Source organism: Formica exsecta, unplaced genomic scaffold (genome assembly GCF_003651465.1).
Source record: "Formica exsecta isolate Colony F162 unplaced genomic scaffold, ASM365146v1 scaffold21, whole genome shotgun sequence".
In the NCBI taxonomy this organism is placed as follows: domain Eukaryota; kingdom Metazoa; phylum Arthropoda; class Insecta; order Hymenoptera; family Formicidae; genus Formica; species Formica exsecta.
In genome coordinates this window covers 2879457-2899848 of record NW_021849398.1, presented here as the reverse complement: position 1 = coordinate 2899848, position 20392 = coordinate 2879457, and the positions used below count along the sequence as shown (strand labels likewise).

Genomic DNA, 20392 nt, shown 5'->3' with positions numbered 1-20392 from the left:
CAAATTAAAAATAACAAAGATTTTATGTAATGAATGATTTAATTATAGAATTGAAGAATAGCTTGTGCAGCTTAACTGTAATGATGTTTTTGAAAATATATATCTAACATAATATGTACATCGATATATTGTGAATCATTAAATAAAGTAATGAAAATCTAAATTATATAAGTAGAAATTTCCTGGAATTCTACATAGAATTTTCTTTGGCTTAACTGATACCATTACATAAAACCTTTGGATATATTTCATGTGCATATACGTAATATAAAAGATATTACAACTTTTTTTTGCCAAAAACAGAATTGGACAGTAATTTTAAATTACACAAAATATATACTTCTTACATTTTTCAGAATTTTTGGTATAACACAATGGTTCAGTCCAGATTGTGTCAGATTTTTCCACTGACATCTATTTGCACAAATCATAAGATAACCAAATTTATAAACAAGCATGCATGTATAGATGTAAATGCAATATTATATTTATAATATGCTAACAAAATTAGACAATTCATACAAATTGCTGTTTCAATCTGGCCTTCTATAAATAATATAAGAAATTAAACATTTTTTGCGCAATGTGGAAAAAGATAATATCGATTATTTTATTTGAATTTTCTCTCAAATGTATAATAACCAATAAAGGATCAGTTATCAAAATTATAGGACAGGCAAATAGAATATTTATGATGAATAGAAAAATTGTATTACATGATATAATTATACTAAAATTTTACTGCTGTTTCTAAAATATATAATTAATTTTGTACCTCACAATTTGACTCAAGGAAAACAACTGCTGTATTTTAAACTCATTAGATATCTATAATTTGTAACAAAATTCTATTTATATTAAAACACACACACACACATATATATATACATATACATACATACATGCATACATACATAGAATTCTATTCCAAATTTTGTCGGAAATTCGAGACTCTTTTGAAAGTGAGCTTTATATATATTAAAATATATACAGGATTGATAAAAAATTTCAATTAACATTATATTATACAAAAAAGAAAATAATTGTGATTAATATAATCATCATATTTTAGTTTCAATCATCATATTATAGTTTTTGACAATAACTTAACAGCAGTCTAGAAAGTTTAATTTATAGAATGCAAGATACAAAGATTTGACTATAGCATTATATTGAATAATATCGCATTGTTTCTTCAAAAAAGAAGAAATAAATGAATAACTTTTTTCCACAGCAATTTGAACACAAACTGGTTATCTTTATTTGGTTTATATGGCTTGGACCTAGTATTTGGTTTTCTTGTTACTTAATTTATCCTGTGTGTTAATATAGTTAATTAATCTTAAATAAGAAATAAGTTATATCCATGTTTTTAAGTAAAAACTCTGGTTTAATAACCAGTAATAATCTTAAATATTATATCATACACACATGGGAAAAGCATTGTGCGTATGTATATTTGAATCAGATATATCTATACAAGTATAAGAACCTAAACTGAATTATTTGCAACTGATCCTCCTCTTTATACACAAATATGTGTGCGTGTGTGTGTATGTCAATTCATTATCATAGAAATTATTGACAACGTATAGAATATAAATTGTTATGTACAATAGAGTTTGTATAATAATCTCCTTACAACCATTCAATATTCATCAAAAGCACAATGAAAATATATCTTAATATATGTATACATATATGGTGTATATAGAGTCAAAATTTTTAATATATCTTTACATCAGGCAGTTTTTCTCTTTTTTACTATAAACATATTTATATATATGTAGGTAAACATTCAATTCATACTCATATATAATATATTGTCTTATCAAAACATTTTTTGACCTAGTCTGTGTATTGCAATATATTTCTCGAAAACTACAGATTGGATTAATGATACATATTAAATATTAAATTTTTGCCGCGTACCTTTGTTTTACTAGCTGCTTTATGTATTTAATTCCTTCGTTTCTATGTCATTATTGAAGCATCAATGACTCTAAGTTCCGATGTAGAATAGTATCCTTTACGGCATTGAAGACAACTTTAATATTCTCCGTGTCTACTGCAGTAGTAAAGTGATGAAATAATGGCTTCCTTGGATCCCTCTTGACCGACACAAACATATCGAGGATAAAATTTTGCACGTCCTTCATGGAATGTGGATCACCCGTGAATTGTGGAAAGTACAAACGGACATTTGTATCTTGTGACCTCACTTTTTTATCAAGCAAATCCGTTTTGTTTAGAAACAAAATAATAGAGACACCACAGAATATCATATTGTTCACAATTGTATCAAATATGTTTCTAGATTCTTCCAATCTGTTAGTCCTCCTATAAGATTAAGTTGAAATACAAACATTATTGTACCTTATTTAAAAAAAAAAAAAAATGTTATATATATAAATTATATAAACATAGATAAAACATACCTATCTTCCAACAAGACCTGGTCAAATTCCGACGATGATACAAGAAAAAGTATAGAAGTCACGCAATCAAAGCATTGGTACCATTTTTGCCTTTGAGATCTTTGACCGCCAACATCGACAAAAAGAAAAGGGATATTGTTAATTGGTATTACAAATTCAGAAATTCCTTTTGTTGCCTTTCTACAATGTAAAATATCCTGATGTGTAGGTGTATAATCCTGAAAAATATTTTTCTTATACATTCTGTAAATAACAATTATCTAAATTAAAAATAATATGATATACAAGCATTAATATACTTTTCTACTTTAGTAAATTGAAAATATACAACATTGTGTAAATTATACATTTTCTTAATTACATAGAATATTATACTTGTTAAAAAAAAAAAAATTATTACCACTCTCGCAATCCTATCAAGATTATCCAAGAAGTACTGGACAGAATCACTCTGAAAATATCAAATAGCACGTATAAATACAACATGTAAAATTAAAAAAACAATTAGAAAAATAAATAATATTATACAGATATGTATAACATATTTTATGTAAAATTTGTTAATACGAAAAAGTCTTACTAATTGAAATTCTCTTCGCCTGTCAAATGCTCTTCTTATCGATGCATCCTTCCATAAACTTTGTAGTCCTGGTACATAATGCAGAAATAATCTAGTATCCAGTACCATAGTATTTTCAAACTTGAGTAATTGAAAGCCGATATCATAATTCTTAGGATTCTCCCAGGGAATATTCAGCTTATCTCGAGCATCTACCAAAACCTTCATTCCTTTAATTATGTTCTGGTAGATTACATGTTGATATTCTTTAACTAGTTCAGGCTGAAAAAAAAATATCAAATCCTATAAAAATTTCTTATTAAAGACACACCTCTTGTGACAAAAAGACATTAAAATAGATATATATGAGACAAGAACTCATTCACAAATTACACATATATATATACAGAATAAATGTACATATATATGTATACAATGTAAACATTAATCTTTATTGAGATAATTTGCAATTTTAAAACTCTATTATTTGTTTATAAGTAAATTGTTCTGTAAAGAATTTATGATTATATTTGTAAAGCAACATAACATTTAGACTGTATTGGCATTCGTCAATTTATTTATACGATAAAAGAATGTAATAAAATAACTGAATTTGTGATACGACACAGAATCTGTCTTCGACTAAATTGCAATACTTATTTTTACAACTTTGTAAAATTTATTGTAATTTTCACACATTTTGCTATAGAACAAAATATGTGTTTATCACACATGCATTTTTTATATTTACTATATTTATTCCTATGAACACTTTATCGTACACTTTCTCCTATTGATTATAATACCAATTATTAGCAAAACATTGCAATAAAATCGCAAGTATTTAAGTATTCCAATGCTAACTGAATGCAGACCAAGTAACCGAATGTTCTGCACAAGATGTGTGTTCCTGATGTTGGAACAGTTTCTAGAACGATCGAGAACCGATCAGCAAAGATCGATCAGACCGTGTGAACACGCATGAACTGAATGCTTCGGATCTTACCTCGAACTTAATCCCATGTATGATCCGCATCTGTTTGAGGAATGTCGACTTGCCACTCTCGCCCGCGCCGAGCAGCAGCAGCTTAACTTGCCGGCGAAACGTCTGCCGATCCTTCTCCAGCATCCGGTCGATCTCCTGGCTCTTGTAACGTTGCTCGATCTCCTCTGGGCTGAATTTAAAACGCAGGCAGCACGACCACGTTAAGGAGCTCGCCATCTTGCTCTATCCTGCTTCTTCCTGTAAAATTCAAAGAAAAATATATATATATAACCAAGCTAAGGGAATACAGTGGCATGGGGCGCTGTGTGGCAGAGCGGTTGCCAGCTGAGAGGGAGGTCCTGGGATAGAGTCCTGGTGGAACCATGTTATTTTTCCTTCGCTCGGTTAGGCTCTTAACCCTCTTCCTCCCTCACAACTGTACTCCTCTGCTGCTCGAGAAATATCTTACACCACCTAGAGGGTGATGCGTGGCTTCGTGCAGAAGTCGCTGACTGATAATCGGCAGATCCCCCAGGTTCGAATCCGTTCGAACCTTATCCCCCATATGCCTCGTAAGAGGTTGAGCTGAATTTAAAACGCAGGCAGCACGACCACGTTAAGGAGCTCGCCATCTTGCTCTATCCTGCTTCTTCCTGTAAAATTCAAAGAAAAATATATATATATAACCAAGCTAAGGGAATACAGTGGCATGGGGCGCTGTGTGGCAGAGCGGTTGCCAGCTGAGAGGGAGGTCCTGGGATAGAGTCCTGGTGGAACCATGTTATTTTTCCTTCGCTCGGTTAGGCTCTTAACCCTCTTCCTCCCTCACAACTGTACTCCTCTGCTGCTCGAGAAATATCTTACACCACCTAGAGGGTGATGCGTGGCTTCGTGCAGAAGTCGCTGACTGATAATCGGCAGATCCCCCAGGTTCGAATCCGTTCGAACCTTATCCCCCATATGCCTCGTAAGAGGTTGAAAAAAAAAAAAAGAGTATATATGTTCGCCCGTTGTATATAAACGGTTACACCGTGATACTTTGTCCCAGAAGAGGACGGAAATCCATAGAGGAAGAAAGAAAAGTATTTTACACTACCTTCCCTCTTTCCTTCCTCGCTTTCGTCTCGTCCTCCTTCCGGCGTTCCCTGCGCGACGTCGCTCCGTTTTACGATCCGTTTTCTGACCCGCAAACAATCAATCTCGTCTCTCGACAAAGTGACAACGGAGCGTATCAATCGAACGCACGTTCTATCTTCGACGACAAGCCCCCTACCTATCCAACCCGCCACCGCCTGCCATCCACCACCCACCCCCGCGCGCAAACCGAGAATCGGGAGAATCGCCGATTCAGAACTGCATTTCTCGGCCAGGCCAGGTGTAACCGGCCGGAATGCGCGATACTTGGCGATACTATTACCACTACCGCCACCATCAAGAAGCGGACCAAGTGTCGTGCACGCACTCGCCCGTCGACGCGGGCGGCTTTTTCGCGATCGATTTCAAACGAGCCGCATATCACGTTCACCCACACACGTATAGTACCCGGTTACGATATACGCAGAACCACCGACGAGATATTATTAAAGATCGCTGACCCTAGGTAAATTTTCGTGACTACCAAGTGGGCCCGGAGATAATAGAAGATTGATGGCATTACCGGCCGTTTGCATTGAAAATAATTACACGATTTATTTCATTCATTAATTATTTTAGTTCATCCAGCTATTGTTTTATTATCGCGAAAATGTATAGATCTTTCATGTAACTGCTTCAAGAACAACAAAATGAATATTTTATTGTACCAAATTACAGTTTTATATTACCGACAATGCAAAGATTTACTTACCTACAGTAGCACGCAGCGAGTTTTTTTCCAGTCACACTAAATCCGAGAAGACCATCCGGTCTCGAATATCTCGTCGATGGCAGGACGAAGGAGTTACACGTAGCATCTCGAAGATACACACACGCGGAAGGAATCACGCTAACGATGTCATCGTTGTCACTTTCTTCGCGCAATCGTCTCTGGTGACCCGCGAATTGGGCATGATTAGATAATCACTGTAATTACCGGCGCTCCTCTCGTCGCCTCGTGATCACGTTTTGTGTGTCACGACCGCCTGTGATTGCTATGATACGTCTCGCTCGCTGCACCGCCTTAACTCTCTTTCTCTCTTCCTCTCTCTCTCTCTCTTTCTCTCTTTTCCCCTCCTTCTCGCTTCCAAGAAGCGGCAAGTCGACCTATTTGCTCCGCGACACACCTTTTCCCCCGTGCTTCCTTCCTTTATGGATTTTCGTCCTCTTCTGGGACGAAGTATCACGGTGTAACCGTTTATGTACAATGGGCGATTTATAACATATATATTCTTTTTTTTAATCTCTTAAAAGGCATATGGGGGATAAGGTTTGAATTAATTCGAATCTGAGATCTACCGACTACCAGTCAGCGAATTTCCTCCTTCCTTCCTCTATGGATTTCCGTTCTCTTTTGGGACAAAGTACCACGGTGTAAATCGGTGACTTCTTGACGAAGCCACCCATCACCCCTTCCCCCATGCTAACGTGCGCGTGTGCGATGTCTTGATGCGACCGACCATGATGTAAATATAAAGGTGTACCAGTCCCGTGAATGTGCAATCGTACAAAATAATGGCCAATCAGAAATGTCCAGGAATGTTAGAATCTAATATGGATATGGCTGATGACAAGTTGCTGAATTATATATATATATAATTTTATCATGAATGTGACCGAGATATCTGCTAATTGCTACATGATAACGGCGTTGACACGAACATATGAACCACACAATTCGAGGAGCAAAAAATGCCGCTCTAATTTCTCAATATCTACCAACTACTCGTTTTCTACCACTATTAAATACTGTGACCGACCGAGTTGGACTGAAGTGTTGATAGACGTGCTCTTTTTTTCGCGCATGCGTGAAAAAAAAGTATGTTGTCACTAAATTAAATTCCATATACTGGGGGCCTATTATGCCCGTATCAGACTACATATTGAAAATTGAAGATTGAAGATTAAAGATTGAAATTTGACTAATCAGGACAAAAGGAACCAAAATTTCTTTGTCCTGATTGATCAAATTTCAATCTTTAATCCTCAATTACTTACGGTTCTTGAAACGAGGTGAAAATTACAAAAATGAACAGATTTACTAGATTTCGACAAATGAAATTGTGAATACTCTAGTGTATTTTTTCACTTTTGTAATTTTCACTTTGTTTCAAAAATTGTAATAGGCCCCCTAGCATCGTGGACACAAGATTTAACAAATAATAATTGATTAGATATTTCTATCTAATAATGAAAAAGATTTTTTTCACTGTGTGATTCTAAATTTTATTAGTAATAAATAAAATTTTTATATTACTATATACTTGTTTCATTTAATAAATACTTATTTATCATCAAACAAGTAAAATCATTGATGTTTTCAGAGGAAAAATATTAAATTGACATTTTATTATCAAAAATATATTTTTAGGGTTTTTTGAGGGGATTTTGATTGACTCTTTGGGGGGAAATTTTTATAATGATTGGCAACATTGCGTGAACGTGATGCAACTTCGTTGTAGGTGTAGTTTGTGTCAATTGCGTGATGCGATGTGATTAGAGGTCTTCGTTCATAGCCTTCTGCTTTTTTTTTTAGGAATGTCATTCTTCGACTTTTTTCGAAATTTTCTCGGTACGAACCGTCGCAACGAGCCTGGCACAAGCGGGTAAGATTTTAATATATTTTGCGATATATATTAATATGTATATATATATATTTCGCATCGTAGATCATTCTAGATGTTTATATACATGTCAAAAAGTTTTATATTTCATAATATTGATTGTATAAAACCTGGGATTAAAATGTTTCTTTCGTTACTTCTTATACTACAATGTATTAAAAATTGCATAATCCATATCGATTACACAAATTCTTTGATAAATTTGTATGAAATTTGTATTAATTTACACATATGATACTTAATACTATCAATGATAAATAGAATTTTACTTGATCAGTTTATCCAAATTCAAAATTACTTCTATTCTTGTTTAATTAATTTCTAATAAATGTAGTTCAGAAAAAGTATATATATTTTGCAAAAAAATTACGAAATCTAATATATAACATTTTTCTCTCTCTTCTTCATTTCCTCTGTCACATTATCTATTTTGTTATATTATATTTAACAATATCAGAGAATAGAACAGCAAGATTGTATAATTTTAAGATGCAATTAATCATTTTAGGCTTGGCAATGATGATTCGTATAGAGACAGTTTTCGAAATCCAATTTGGCAGAGCGACGAGGATGATGACGACATAGATGATTTTAGGTAAAGGAGAAAATATTTTTCTATCTATCAATATCTATAGAATTTATCTTTAATTTTTTATTGTTTTCTAGGCATCCTAGAAGTGGCATGCACTTTAGCATCTTTAGCGAGCCACTTGAAATGACACGTTACTTTGAATCCCAGATGGATAATATGTTAAAAAATTTCTTTTTTGGATTTAATAATGGATTTTTTGGTACGTCCATTTTGCATAAAATCTATCATATAGTTGGAGTATGTAGAGTTTTATTTAAATGATTATGAAAAACATAGAAATCTTCTTAACACATTATTCCAAATGAATGATTCTTACAGGAGATGAAGCTATTAAAGCATTACCATTTGCACCTGAAAAAAATGATAATTTACGTGACAAAGTGCTGAAATCTTATCCTGATGCACCTGTCACAGATATATCACCTGAACAGAAAATAGATACAGATTTAGATGGAAAGTAAGCACCAAATATATATATGTATATATATTTTTTCGTTTATCTATATTATCTGAGATGTTTAATGTAATATTACTCATTATTATATAGGATTACTGCAGAAGAATTTTCGAGAATGTGGAACAAAGGGAATGTAGAAACAGTAAAACCTTTTGTACCACGTAGTTTTTCAATTGGACGGTCTGTTAGAAAAGAGATTATTCGTAGATCTGATGGAACTATAGAACAAAAGCAAGTAATTAGAGACAATGAAGGTAATGAGGAGACGATAGTGTCAAGAGAAATAGGTGACAAAAAATATATCGTCACTACAAAAAAAGATAAAAATGGTGTCGAAACAAAGTCCGAGGATTTGTTTAATATGGATGAAAGTAAGTATTAAAAAAAGAAAAAATACTAAATTAAAATATATATATATATATATAAACTGAATAAAATATTTAATATATATCTGGATAATATTTAAATTCAACTAATTGCCATAATGTAATTAATACAAAGAGAAATTTTGCAAAAAAATTACAGGCGAACTTAAAGATTTCACGCGAAAGTGGGCACCTTCCATAAATGATAACATAGACGGCCATGATACGACTTTAAATCGCTTTCCATGGGAAAAGTTTTTTGGTCCCAACCCCAAATTATAGTAGAAAATGAAGTAAATAGAAAATAATAGTCTCCCTTTCCTAATAGCTGAAATATGCCTCTCCTTTGTAATCTATATTCAATAAATTATTAAAATCAAAGGTAGTATTTAATTTTTATTTCTAATTGTAAATTTCTTTATTTCATGGATTAATATTCTGTACATATATATTATATACATATACATGTTTAATAAAATTTATAATTTATGTAAAGAAATATTTTTTTCAAGTTTACACAATCAAATTCTCTCTCACTTGGAAAAAAAAAGTCGTCGGAAATGATGAGCGATATTATCACTGCTAAAAATTTGACTTGTCTTTACATTGTATGACAACCTCAATTATTACATATTATTTATTTATTATCTATTATTAGGTATATATATAATTGGATAATCATAATACCCACATACCACGTGCAGCACAAGTGTATCTGCACACATTTAAAGCTATACTGATTTTGAACGTTTTTTTAAAATAAATTTTTTGAAATAAATATTCAAATATTAAAATTTTTACTCTTTGTATAAAGAGAGACAACAATGTACACAAATGATTTGATTTATATAATTTTAATTTTGTAATTGTTTTGTAATTTTATATGCATATAGGGCTTCCAAAATAAAGTAGTTTTTCTAATTCTAAATTTATGAAATGACATTGCTTTTTCATTTTCTTCTTCTATATGTTAAAAACAAATAAAATATTAAAAATATTATAAAATAAAATGCATGCAATAAAAAATTACAAGACAATATAAAAGAATATAATGGTATTAAACTATGATAGCAACATATTAAGCACATTGCAAGAATAGATCTTATGCAAAACATTTTCAATCCAATTTACATGTTTTTTGCTTTCAGAAAAAAATGTCTAAGCGTAAATAATATGACAAGTGGCATATACCACTTTTCTATTTCTATTTCAATAGTCCGATAATGCATAAATAAATCTTATATCAATCTTCATAAACCAGATATTTCGTATATATTTAAATAAATTTCTAATGCATTATACACATCTTTACACAATCGCAAACACAAATAATTATGTGTACACTGCATAGATATGTTGTGTGTGTATACAAATTATTAATAAACAAATACATAAGTTTAAGATCACAATCCCAGGAGTCTTAATATTTTCGTTGTGTTGTAAAATACATTAAAAAATATTTGACATATTTTTTTCAGGGTAACTTCACACATGTGTTACACACACATTTCAAAGGCAACATGCAATATGCCAATCAATAGGTCTCATAAATGATAACACTAACATGGAGTATATACGACAAATACTAAATGATAAAAATAATTGGCTTTCTTATTTTGGTTGGCTATTTATATGTAGCAGATATCTATTATCTGTCTAAATACAGATATAATTTTAATATCTGCTATATAGAAAAGATAATTATTGCCACAATTTACCTGTGGAATTTTACTCTTCCCAGGGTAAAATTGTTGATCATCTATAACACGTTATGTGTGTGCATGTATCATAATTATTAATAAATTTAATATGTACAGTATATATTATGAAAGAGAAAGAATTTTTTAAATCTATATTTAGGCTTTAAAATATATTAAAATATAGTAAGATATTATAATAATATATAATACATAAATTTCAATTGTTTTTGTATAGAATTATGACTTGTAAATTGTAACAAACACAAATTGGTAAGTTGCATTGTATATAAACTGGGTTACAATATTCTATTATACATATTATCTTTCTTTAAATAAAGATAAATCAATTTTTTAAAACATTGAAATAATTTGTTTTGGTTGATGCGTGCATATGTTACAAAGAGAAACAAATTGTACATACATATTATCATCTAATTTTCTCTATTATATTTATATATACATACATATGCACATACATATATACATATACATGTATGTATTATGAACTTTATTAAATTTCATGTCTTATTAACGTTTTATACCATTTTTATGTATTACAAGTAGAAAATGTCAATAAGATATGAAATAGGTTCGAATATATTGATATTAATTTAGATTATTATGTTATCTTTGCATAAAGTTATTACGATGCCTCATACAAATCTTTCAAGCAACGTACTTATAAACATCTTTAATTATTTGCAACTTTTACTCTGTTAATATATAATAGTTATCCCCAACAAATTTCAGATGTAGCATAAACTCCATTTTACCATTGATTTGTAGTGCTATTCTAAATTTTGTTCGTATATCATCCACTATACATAATATGTAGCATACCTACTATATACCATTAATTAGCATTATTACAATTATTCTTGGCCAAAACCTTCTGTTTCTTCAATCGCATAGTTTAATTTCTCCACCAATTGGTCATAACTTTTGTAGGGTGGCAAGTCTAATCTATTGAAACAAGTATGTGATCTTGGCAACCAGGTATCCTTTCCAAATTTTTCAATACAAAATCTTTGCGGACCATTGCTTCCTGTAATACAACATAATAAAATACAATTATTTATATAAAAGATTCAACTACTATTTTAATTGCTAAATATAATTTCATTTAATAAGCGAATATTGTCGATCTATTTCTATATTTTCATAAGAAAAAAGTAACTATCTCTTACCCATTAATTCGGCAAATCCACCAACAGGTACACGGCAAGTACCAGTTACAAACTGCAATAGTCTAGCCCTTTTTTCACTATCTGTTCTTGTTACAAACTGAAAAACAAATAGCAAATATTTAAATATAATATTGAGTAATAATTAATAATAATAATAACTACAAAACATTTTATATCTTTGCATTAAGGTTTCTCACTGTAATTATATTGAATTATAAATAAATTTTTTTTTCTACCCAATTCGCATTTAGAATAAGACAAGAATATTTAACAAACCTGCCAAAACCACAGAATCTGTTTACTATTACGAGTGTAATGTCTATAAATAGTATTGCGTTGCCAGTCTTCGACATCTATTTCCTGCATCCCACAAAGCATAAGTTCTAGTTCGCGTTCATCGAAATATTTCAGCCATTCGAGAGGTACAACTGAATTGAAGCCTTCCAAAAATGCTTTTGTTTGTTCCTCTATGCCCCTTGTCATTCTCCATTCTGTCATTAACCTGTCAAAGATGTAAATATGTTCAAGATTAAAATTGTGCTTTTTTGCAGATGTACAATTGCAATCGTCTATTATTGGAAAGAAGTTATACCTGATATATTCTTCCTTATTGTCTTCACCTACTCTAACTTTATCACCACCATCCTTTAACTCATGATGTATTACTTGACCAAGAATCTCGAAATCCACACTATAATACAATTCTAGGCCGCACTCGTCAATGTTATTTTCCTTAATCCATACAAGAGATTTATAAAATTCTGGATCAATGGATTCTATATCCTTCATGACTAATTTTTTATTCAACATGCGTTTGTAAAACGGCATTGTAAATCCACTATATATGAATCGGCCATGATAAAGAGCCTGAAAAGATAAGATAATGTCTCCATACAATTATTTTTGTATAAAATAGTATATATAGAAGAAAACTAAATCATTATCTAAAAAAGATTTAAAAAAAGACCTGAAAAGAGATATAGATCATTATCTATGAAATAAGAGATCATACCATTGCAATAAACCTGCCAATAAATTTGAAATATTGCAAATGATCAGGATTGACATATGATGCTGGATTTATTTGCAAACTATAATTGCTTTTATTGGCATATTCGAATAGGCAGTACATCGGATTCAAAACTTCGTGGCTCAGTAAGAAAAACCATTCTCTGAAAATCACACAAATGCTTTCTTTTAATTTTTCTTACAATAAAACCAAATAATAAATATTGCGAGGAAGGCTCTTTGTACATTAACATACAATAAAAACCATTACACAGTCGATTTCTTTAAATTTTCTAGTATTTCTCTATTTTCTTTTATTCCAAATTAGCAGTTTTCTTTTAAACTAGTATTCTTCATTTGTGCTGTTCTCACTTTGCTAAGTACTTTGCTAATGTAATTATGTATCAAAATAAGAAAGCAAAGACAGAACAATATTTTTATTCTAGACATATGCCATATTAAAATATAAAAGAATAGGAGACAAAAGTTTTAGAATACAAAAAATGTCGACTGTATAAATTTTTTGCATGTATCACATACCTAGATACACCTCCATAGTCCAGACCCTCTTCTCCTTTAAATATTATGTATAATCGCCGTCTTAGCGCGAAAGCTTCTGCATTCATTATTTGATGATAAGAATCCTCGAACAATGTCTGCCGACTAACGCTAATCTTAATATGGTTAGGCAGCGCGTTAGTTTGACATAAGAACCGGAACTGAGACAATTTCCATCGGAATGATCTCTCGTATGCTCGTGGAACACGATATACACCTTTGGGGCTGCACAAGAGAAGAACAAAATATATGATGATCTAATCTTTCCAATGTTGAATAGCGCGTCAACTTGACATAATATATTTCAATAACAAACCCCTTAGGTGCACCAGGTCTTGGATCTTGAAACGTTGTCGTTCGGGTGTTGTGATCGACAAAATAACGGACCCCATCTTCTGTTAATCGTATTTCCCAGCCGTCCGGCAACGGTGGTTCATCCAATCCAGTTTCCTGACCCTGCGTTCGAGGATCCTCCCACTGCGTGGTTCTGTTCTTATGATTTACATAATAAACTCTTCCCTCTGGTTGCTTTCGTCTTTCCCAGCCGGCCGGTAATGGTCCCAGAGCATCGTCATCGTCGGCCACGGACGTTGACGGACCCGCAGCAACTTGACTTCCATGAGCCTATAATAATATAATAATATAATAATTGTAATTAGTTCAAATTTTATATGAAACTCTCAAATCTTTTTTTCCATCCCTTTAGACAGATTTAAAGAATTTTATTTATTATTTTTTTAAGTTAATCAATTCACATATTTACCTGAGGATAAAGAAACCTTTGATTGCCTTGTTGAACGACATATTGTCTTTCACCTTGCCAATGTTGGAAATGTTGTAATCGCTCTGTATTTGGCCTTTGCCATGTAGTGCTTCTCGTATTATGATCGACGTAATAGATTCTACCTCTTGGATCCCGACGAACTTCCCATCCAGGAGGCAAAGGCTGAGGTCTCTCCCAAGATGTGCTTCGAGTATTATGATCGACGTAATATCTAATAATAATAACAAAGAAAAACGTGATAAAGATATAAAAATTTTGCTTTAAAAGATATTTAATATATATCTACCTTCTCCCATACAGATCGTATCTCATTTCCCAACCGGGCGGTAAGGGTTCTTCGGAATGACCGACATCTTCAGCGAGCAGTACCGAAGATCCTGGTTGCGCTGTCGCGGATGCAGCCATAGATTGACCCGGTACCGCAACTGCGGTCTGCGGAATTCGCGATGCACCAGAACGAGGATCCGATATCGCGGCAGGGGAGGATATGTGTTCCGCGATAGAAATAGTCCGTCCGTCGGGCAAGGAAAACATCGCCGATTGTTCCGATCGAGAGACGGACGACGCGGTGCGGTGACCGTCTGTTGGCAGAATATTCGTGTTTTGTTGACCAGCACCACGTGAAACACCACGTAGATCCGCATTTAACGACTGTTCTGCGCGAGGAACTCGTAAATCCTCCTGCAAGCGTACGCTTGTAGACTGTTCTGTAGGTTGTTGCCTTGCCGCGCGTAAATCTTCGACCGTACGAACGGATTGCTCGGATTGCCTCATTCCTCTCGAATCTTCGTTCAAACGAATATTATTCGCCGATTGTTCGGTCTGCTGTCTTATTCCACGCATATCTTCAGATACACGAATGCTGCTCGCGATGGATTGTTCCGGTTGTCTTATCGCACGTAGATCCTCATTTGTTGTACTCACCCGCCGAACGTTCGTAGACTGTTCTGTAGGTTGTCTCGTTTCACGTAAATCATCCGCAAGGTGGTTGCCACTAGTCGATTGTTCCGCTCGTGTCACTACACGACCATCTGGTAGAGTCGCAACAACTGTCGGTTGTTCGATTCGTAACGTGTGTTCCGATCGTGTCATTACCCGACCATCTGGTGAAGTCGGGATAACAGTCGGTTGTTCTATTCGTAGAGCACCACCGCTACCACGTGCGTCTGCATGTAGGGACACGTTCAAGTCGATCTGAGAAGTACTGGAACTGTCTATCGGTTGATCTTGTCGCAAAATGCCGCGGACATCCGCCGTGCACGTCTGCTGCCCGGAAATCATCGAAGAGGATTGTTCCGATCGCGGCATACTACGTAGATCCGATTTGGCCATCGCGGATTGCTGCTCCGCCGGATTGCCGTAACTGCCTCGCCTGTACACTCGGCCTTCCGGCGAATTAGCCGACGCCGGAGATTGCTCTTTAATAGTCAATCTACCTGCAAAAGTTCGTATGTCTGCGGCATGCCGATTTGCCGGGGACATCATAGATTTATCCGCTATTGGAATCGCGTGCCCGTTCATTAAAGTGTTTGCAGAGAGACTGCTGCTGCTGCTAACATTATTACCCGACGTACCGTCCACATTCGAAACTATTGTGGTAGAAGATCCAATGTTTGCTGTGTTGCTGTTTGTTTGACTGTTCCCACTGTTGTAGTTGGGACTGAGATGGATATTTGTCAAACGACACATAGACGGCGCAAGACTATCTGAACTATGCAATCTCATACGCGCACGGACTCCACCGTTGAGAATACTTCGATTATTCATTGTATCATTGTTTGTGGCACCTAAAACAATGCAATCTGATATATAGCAAAAAATAGAAAAGAAAATCTTGTGATATAAAATTATTAACATTCCATTTGAACATCTCTCTTTTAAAACAAAGCTTTACAGTCTCACAAATATTAATATCTGATTTCCACGAAATTTTTTTATTAATTATAATAAAATTTTTCTTACCATCCGATTGTATTTGGCAAAGTGGCTCATTAATATTTACCGGTGCCTCATTAGTAGTATCAATTCTAAGTCCATCAAATACCGTAATCAATTCACCAACTTTGCACAATTGAGAATCATGCTTGCTCTCGCTCATTAAATCAAATGTTAATTCTAAATTTTCTAATTTTCCATTATAATGTGATAAAACTTGGAATAGGCTTATCCGTTTTTCTCCTATTAATGCATCTTTGCGAAATGTACTATGGTCAAGCAGTCGAAAGTGCAATTGCGAATATGGTGTGACAAGTATAGTAAATTCTTCGTTCCATTTTGGCTGATACGTAGACTTTGATACTTCTGTTTTACGAGGACTTTTATCATCGACTGAAAACTCTATATATGGATTAGGCTTTAAGAAAGTCGAACTTCTTAATATTGCTGCTTCAACTAAAATAAAATTACATATCATTATTAACATAGATAAGCACTCAACTTATGCAATTCAGGTTATCTTGTATCATTATCCATAGTTATAAAAAAATAATTTAAAATAATTCCAGAACAAGATCACGAAAGTACAAAAAAATTTGTAAAAAAAACAACATATAATAAAATTATATTTAAATATTATATATAATAAAATACTATGTAATAAAAGGAAAGATAGACCATTATTTATTATTTATTAATCCATTACACATTATTACCATAACTGAATAATGAAATAAATGATTCTCTATTTTGATAATTCAACAATTAATAAACTGATCAACATCAATGTTGTAAAGACTTGCAAATGTATACGTATGTATATCTAAATAGATAAGAAGATTTTTAATCAAAAATATAGCATGATATATGTAAGAGTATTTAAAAGACAAGAAATAATATAAGTTTATAATAATACCACAAAATTTGCTATATAAGTTTTCAGGAATTTTTGTACAGAGTAGTATTTATCTTTTAACGAGAATTTGTTTATGAATATTGAGAGATGATGCACGTCTTATATACCGCTTATCGCATCCAAAACTTCAGGTTACTTACTTGTTATACTTAATTGGTGAAAACCAGGCGATACTGCTTCTTCCTCGCAATGGGACATTGTACAAAGTTAATTATAATTCAAAATAATATCTTTAAAGAATTCATAATTCTTCTATCAAATTACTCCTTTGTAATACCTGCAACAAGTACAAGTTTAATAAATAAAAAATTATAGATTAACCATCTCTTTAAGATCATTTTCTTTGTCTTTTTCTTTCTCTTTAAGATTATTTGCATCAACCAAATGTGAGATCCATATGTATTAATAACATAAATAATTACAATTGTTGCTATCGTTTAAGGAAAACAAAAAATTGTAAATATTTCTTATTTTAAAAAACGATGTAATCTCAGCACGATTATATAATATATTTGTCCAAATTGAGTTGTTCTAACAAATCTAAGTGCATTACGACCAAGAATATTTTTAAACAACTTATCAGAACGCATTCCTAAACTTATATACAATTTGACATATCGGATATTGCAAAGCTGTGCTATTAATTTTTTTGATCGAAAAATATATCTACGAAAGCGATCGAGAAATTACATGATCGTCGACGTTTAATCTTACGATCGTCGTCGAAATGTTATCGCACTTTACGAACTCTCGCAAACTCTTTGCGCAGAAAGAATCCCGACTAAAGGAACAAATAGCTCGTAACTACCTAAGCTAACCGATATACGAACCGAAATCGATGTCTCCGGCTATTCACGATATCCCCAACGACGATCCGCCGTCGTCCATCCCTCGCTTGATTAACGATCTTATCGCGGCGAAAATTAATGGAAACACTCGGGATTTGCGTTATCATTAAACCTTGCTATATCAATCGGTCACCATCTTTTCATACGTCAAACGTAGAGTCTCTTTATGTATCCTGTTCGAAACACTGCAAAGTAATCGCACTGTTTTTTTTTGTAATTAGAAAAATATCCTGCTGCTAAACAGAGAATTTCGGGAATGCGATTCTCGCGCTAGATATATGCATGCTCTATATTTCCATCCGCAAAATTTACGCGACTTTGATTCACACGCGAAAAGCCGTGTCGCAAACTCACAAGTCTTGCTTTTACAGCTCAGTCACGCTCACCAATAAAGACAACTATTGTCCGAGATACATCTTTGGAAAAGAGATAAAGATAGTTACCAAGTTGTAAAGGACCAACCACACCGAACTCTCCTATATATACTGAAAGAGTTCTAGCAATCGAAACATATCGCGACAGAAAGAGATAACTCTCATGTGAAACGTTGTCTCTCTCTTTAAAATGAACAGTTGAGCATCGTCTTGTCAACACTCGACGTTGATTTGTTGGTTCTAAAAGTAAGAACCAATCACGTTCGATTGCTACCCAACTGTTGAGTCCGCTGAATGCGCCCAATGCGAATTTGGTATATCCGACTATACAAAACGTCAGAAACGCCTTCACTTCAAGTTTAGACATTTTCAAATCGGATATATCGCATCTAGGTATTCATGCATTATGATTATTGGCGGGTGTATATTAATTGGACCCAATAGTTTTTAGCCAGTTAAAAATGAAGCTCTTTCATTGGTCAATCGTGCTAGTTACCCTAGACAGGTCGATATGAGTGGTTATGTCCAATCGCACTGTGTCCAAATGACCTCTCCCTAAAGCCTGTGATTAGTCAATTTCTTAAGGCTTAAGGCTTAAATCACTTATTGTAGACCGGCAACAAAGGCTAAATCTTAAATCACCTATTGTAGACCGGCACTAATGGTGCCCTTGATATCGATTCTCTAATTCAAGTCAAAATAAAAATTACAAAAATGAGAAAATTTATAATTTTATTGGTCCAAGCCTAGTAAATTCGCTTATTTTTGTAATTTTCACCTTCACTTGAATTATAGAATCGATATTCTTATTATAAATAAAATATATACGTTACTGAAGGCCTGACGCATAGACATAGTATATCTAGACCGAGTGTTGAGGAGTGAGGGCCAAAGTGCACGTAGAAAAGGGCATGTAGCATAGCGAAAGAGTACGCTATGCTACATGCGAGCGAGAGAGAACGCAAGGGGCACGAAACAGAGTATATCCTTTTCTACGGGTATCTTTATCCCCACTCTTTAAACAAAGGCAAACGCTCGGTCTAGATATACTATGTCTATGGCCTGACGTTTGGCGCATGTGCGCAGGGCGCAGTGCGCAGTTTTGTCCCACGGTTTCTCTACACTGCGCGTATCTGTCAGTGTGTATTGCGCGCGCGTCGTATTGACACGCGGGCTCGTGTGGTCGTGTGCCTATCATTATAGAATCGAATTACATATCAACGGCGAGAGAAAATTGGCAGAACGACCGCGGACTTATCGTAACCTTATCTCGGGATATACAATCGGATCTCTCTCTTTCTTTTTCTCTCTCATGGCGTATGTCAATGTAGCCGAGTGGAAGACGGATCAGGTGTGCGAGTGGCTGAAAGGTGCGACGAGAATGTTTTATTAGCGCGTTTAAGATTGTGGGAAAAACGGGCAGTGCCGCAAAAGACATGTCGGAATCCTATTCAATTTTGTGTGTGTGTATGTGCGTGAGAAAATCCATTCTCTCCGCGTGTACCCTTCCCTGCTCCCACCCGCTGCTCTTCACCCTTTCCATCGGCCTATCGGTTTATTAATGCGTGTAAAGGACTGCTTTCATTCACTCATTCGTTCATTCATTCATTCGTTCATTCATTCATTTGCTCGTTCGATCTTTGTTGCGCAATTTTTATATGATTTCCTGTGCTCCCGATGAAATTTAATCGATTGAGATTAAACGATTCATTAAACGAATCTCTAATTAACGACGATGAATGTCATTTTCTTGTAATGCTCGATTTTTGAAGATTTTGCTGTTGTTTTTATCTCGTAGACAGATCTAATACTAATTTTGTATTTTGACAGAATTTATCATGATTACAATTATTTTATTTAATATATACTATATATACATATATAATTCTCATATTTATTATTTTTTTATTTTTTTTTGTTATGTATTA

The 20392-nt window shown here is 33.6% G+C and overlaps 4 protein-coding genes across 7 annotated transcripts in view; 2 read left to right on the top strand and 2 right to left on the bottom strand.

The window, feature by feature from the left end:
- Nucleotides 1–358: 358 nt before the first annotated feature.
- LOC115234956 (guanine nucleotide-binding protein subunit alpha homolog) lies at nt 359–6907 on the bottom strand. Of its 2 annotated transcripts, none has more exons than XM_029806385.1 (6): nt 5829–6907; nt 4004–4240; nt 3019–3279; nt 2839–2889; nt 2439–2656; nt 359–2340 (listed from the first exon to the last, which is right to left on the bottom strand). In XM_029806385.1, exons 2-6 carry the CDS (start codon nt 4217–4219, stop codon nt 1983–1985), a joined length of 1104 nt encoding a protein of 367 aa, XP_029662245.1. In that variant the 5' UTR covers nt 4220–4240; nt 5829–6907; the 3' UTR covers nt 359–1982. The 2 variants fall into 2 exon arrangements, with proteins under 2 accessions (XP_029662245.1, XP_029662246.1); XM_029806386.1 differs by lacking the exon at nt 5829–6907 and adding an exon at nt 5079–5550.
- A 629-nt stretch (nt 6908–7536) lies between these two features.
- On the top strand, nt 7537–10975 carry LOC115234958. Of its 2 annotated transcripts, none has more exons than XM_029806389.1 (6): nt 7537–7722; nt 8249–8335; nt 8407–8531; nt 8651–8789; nt 8880–9160; nt 10633–10975. In XM_029806389.1, exons 1-6 carry the CDS (start codon nt 7655–7657, stop codon nt 10635–10637), a joined length of 705 nt encoding a protein of 234 aa, XP_029662249.1. In that variant the 5' UTR covers nt 7537–7654; the 3' UTR covers nt 10638–10975. The 2 variants fall into 2 exon arrangements, with proteins under 2 accessions (XP_029662249.1, XP_029662248.1); XM_029806388.1 differs by lacking the exon at nt 10633–10975 and adding an exon at nt 9315–9536.
- A 303-nt stretch (nt 10976–11278) lies between these two features.
- LOC115234955 (E3 ubiquitin-protein ligase Su(dx)) lies at nt 11279–18566 on the bottom strand. Of its 2 annotated transcripts, none has more exons than XM_029806384.1 (12): nt 18534–18566; nt 17383–17519; nt 16354–16782; nt 14678–16178; nt 14371–14602; nt 13924–14231; nt 13590–13832; nt 13054–13213; nt 12634–12908; nt 12318–12543; nt 12042–12138; nt 11279–11899 (listed from the first exon to the last, which is right to left on the bottom strand). In XM_029806384.1, the coding sequence occupies exons 2-12, from the start codon at nt 17438–17440 to the stop codon at nt 11727–11729; spliced, it is 3702 nt and encodes a 1233-aa protein (XP_029662244.1). In that variant the 5' UTR covers nt 17441–17519; nt 18534–18566; the 3' UTR covers nt 11279–11726. The 2 variants fall into 2 exon arrangements, with proteins under 2 accessions (XP_029662244.1, XP_029662243.1); XM_029806383.1 differs by lacking the exon at nt 18534–18566 and adding an exon at nt 18073–18501.
- A 1007-nt stretch (nt 18567–19573) lies between these two features.
- LOC115234954 overlaps nt 19574–20392 on the top strand; it is a 10931-nt gene continuing 10112 nt past the window's right edge. The window contains exon 1 of the mRNA XM_029806381.1: nt 19574–19834. Within this exon, the coding sequence (XP_029662241.1) occupies nt 19777–19834 (58 nt within the window). The 5' untranslated portion in view covers nt 19574–19776. The remainder of the gene's footprint in view (nt 19835–20392) is intronic.

Coding starts and splice junctions, on each gene's coding strand:
- LOC115234956 (XM_029806385.1), bottom strand. CDS start 4,219: ATGGCGAGCTCCTTAACGTGGTCGTGCTGCCTGCGTTTTAAATTCAGC. Junction 3,280..4,003: donor TACATGGGATTAAGTTCGAG/GTAAGATCCGAA, acceptor TTTTTTTTTCAG/CCTGAACTAGTTAAAGAATA. Junction 2,890..3,018: donor GGCGAAGAGAATTTCAATTA/GTAAGACTTTTT, acceptor TGATATTTTCAG/AGTGATTCTGTCCAGTACTT.
- LOC115234958 (XM_029806388.1), top strand. CDS start 7,655: ATGTCATTCTTCGACTTTTTTCGAAATTTTCTCGGTACGAACCGTCGC. Junction 7,723..8,248: donor AACGAGCCTGGCACAAGCGG/GTAAGATTTTAA, acceptor TAATCATTTTAG/GCTTGGCAATGATGATTCGT. Junction 8,790..8,879: donor GATACAGATTTAGATGGAAA/GTAAGCACCAAA, acceptor ATTATTATATAG/GATTACTGCAGAAGAATTTT.
- LOC115234955 (XM_029806384.1), bottom strand. CDS start 17,440: ATGTCCCATTGCGAGGAAGAAGCAGTATCGCCTGGTTTTCACCAATTA. Junction 14,232..14,370: donor AAAGGTTTCTTTATCCTCAG/GTAAATATGTGA, acceptor ATATTATTATAG/GCTCATGGAAGTCAAGTTGC. Junction 13,214..13,589: donor GACTATGGAGGTGTATCTAG/GTATGTGATACA, acceptor TGTGATTTTCAG/AGAATGGTTTTTCTTACTGA.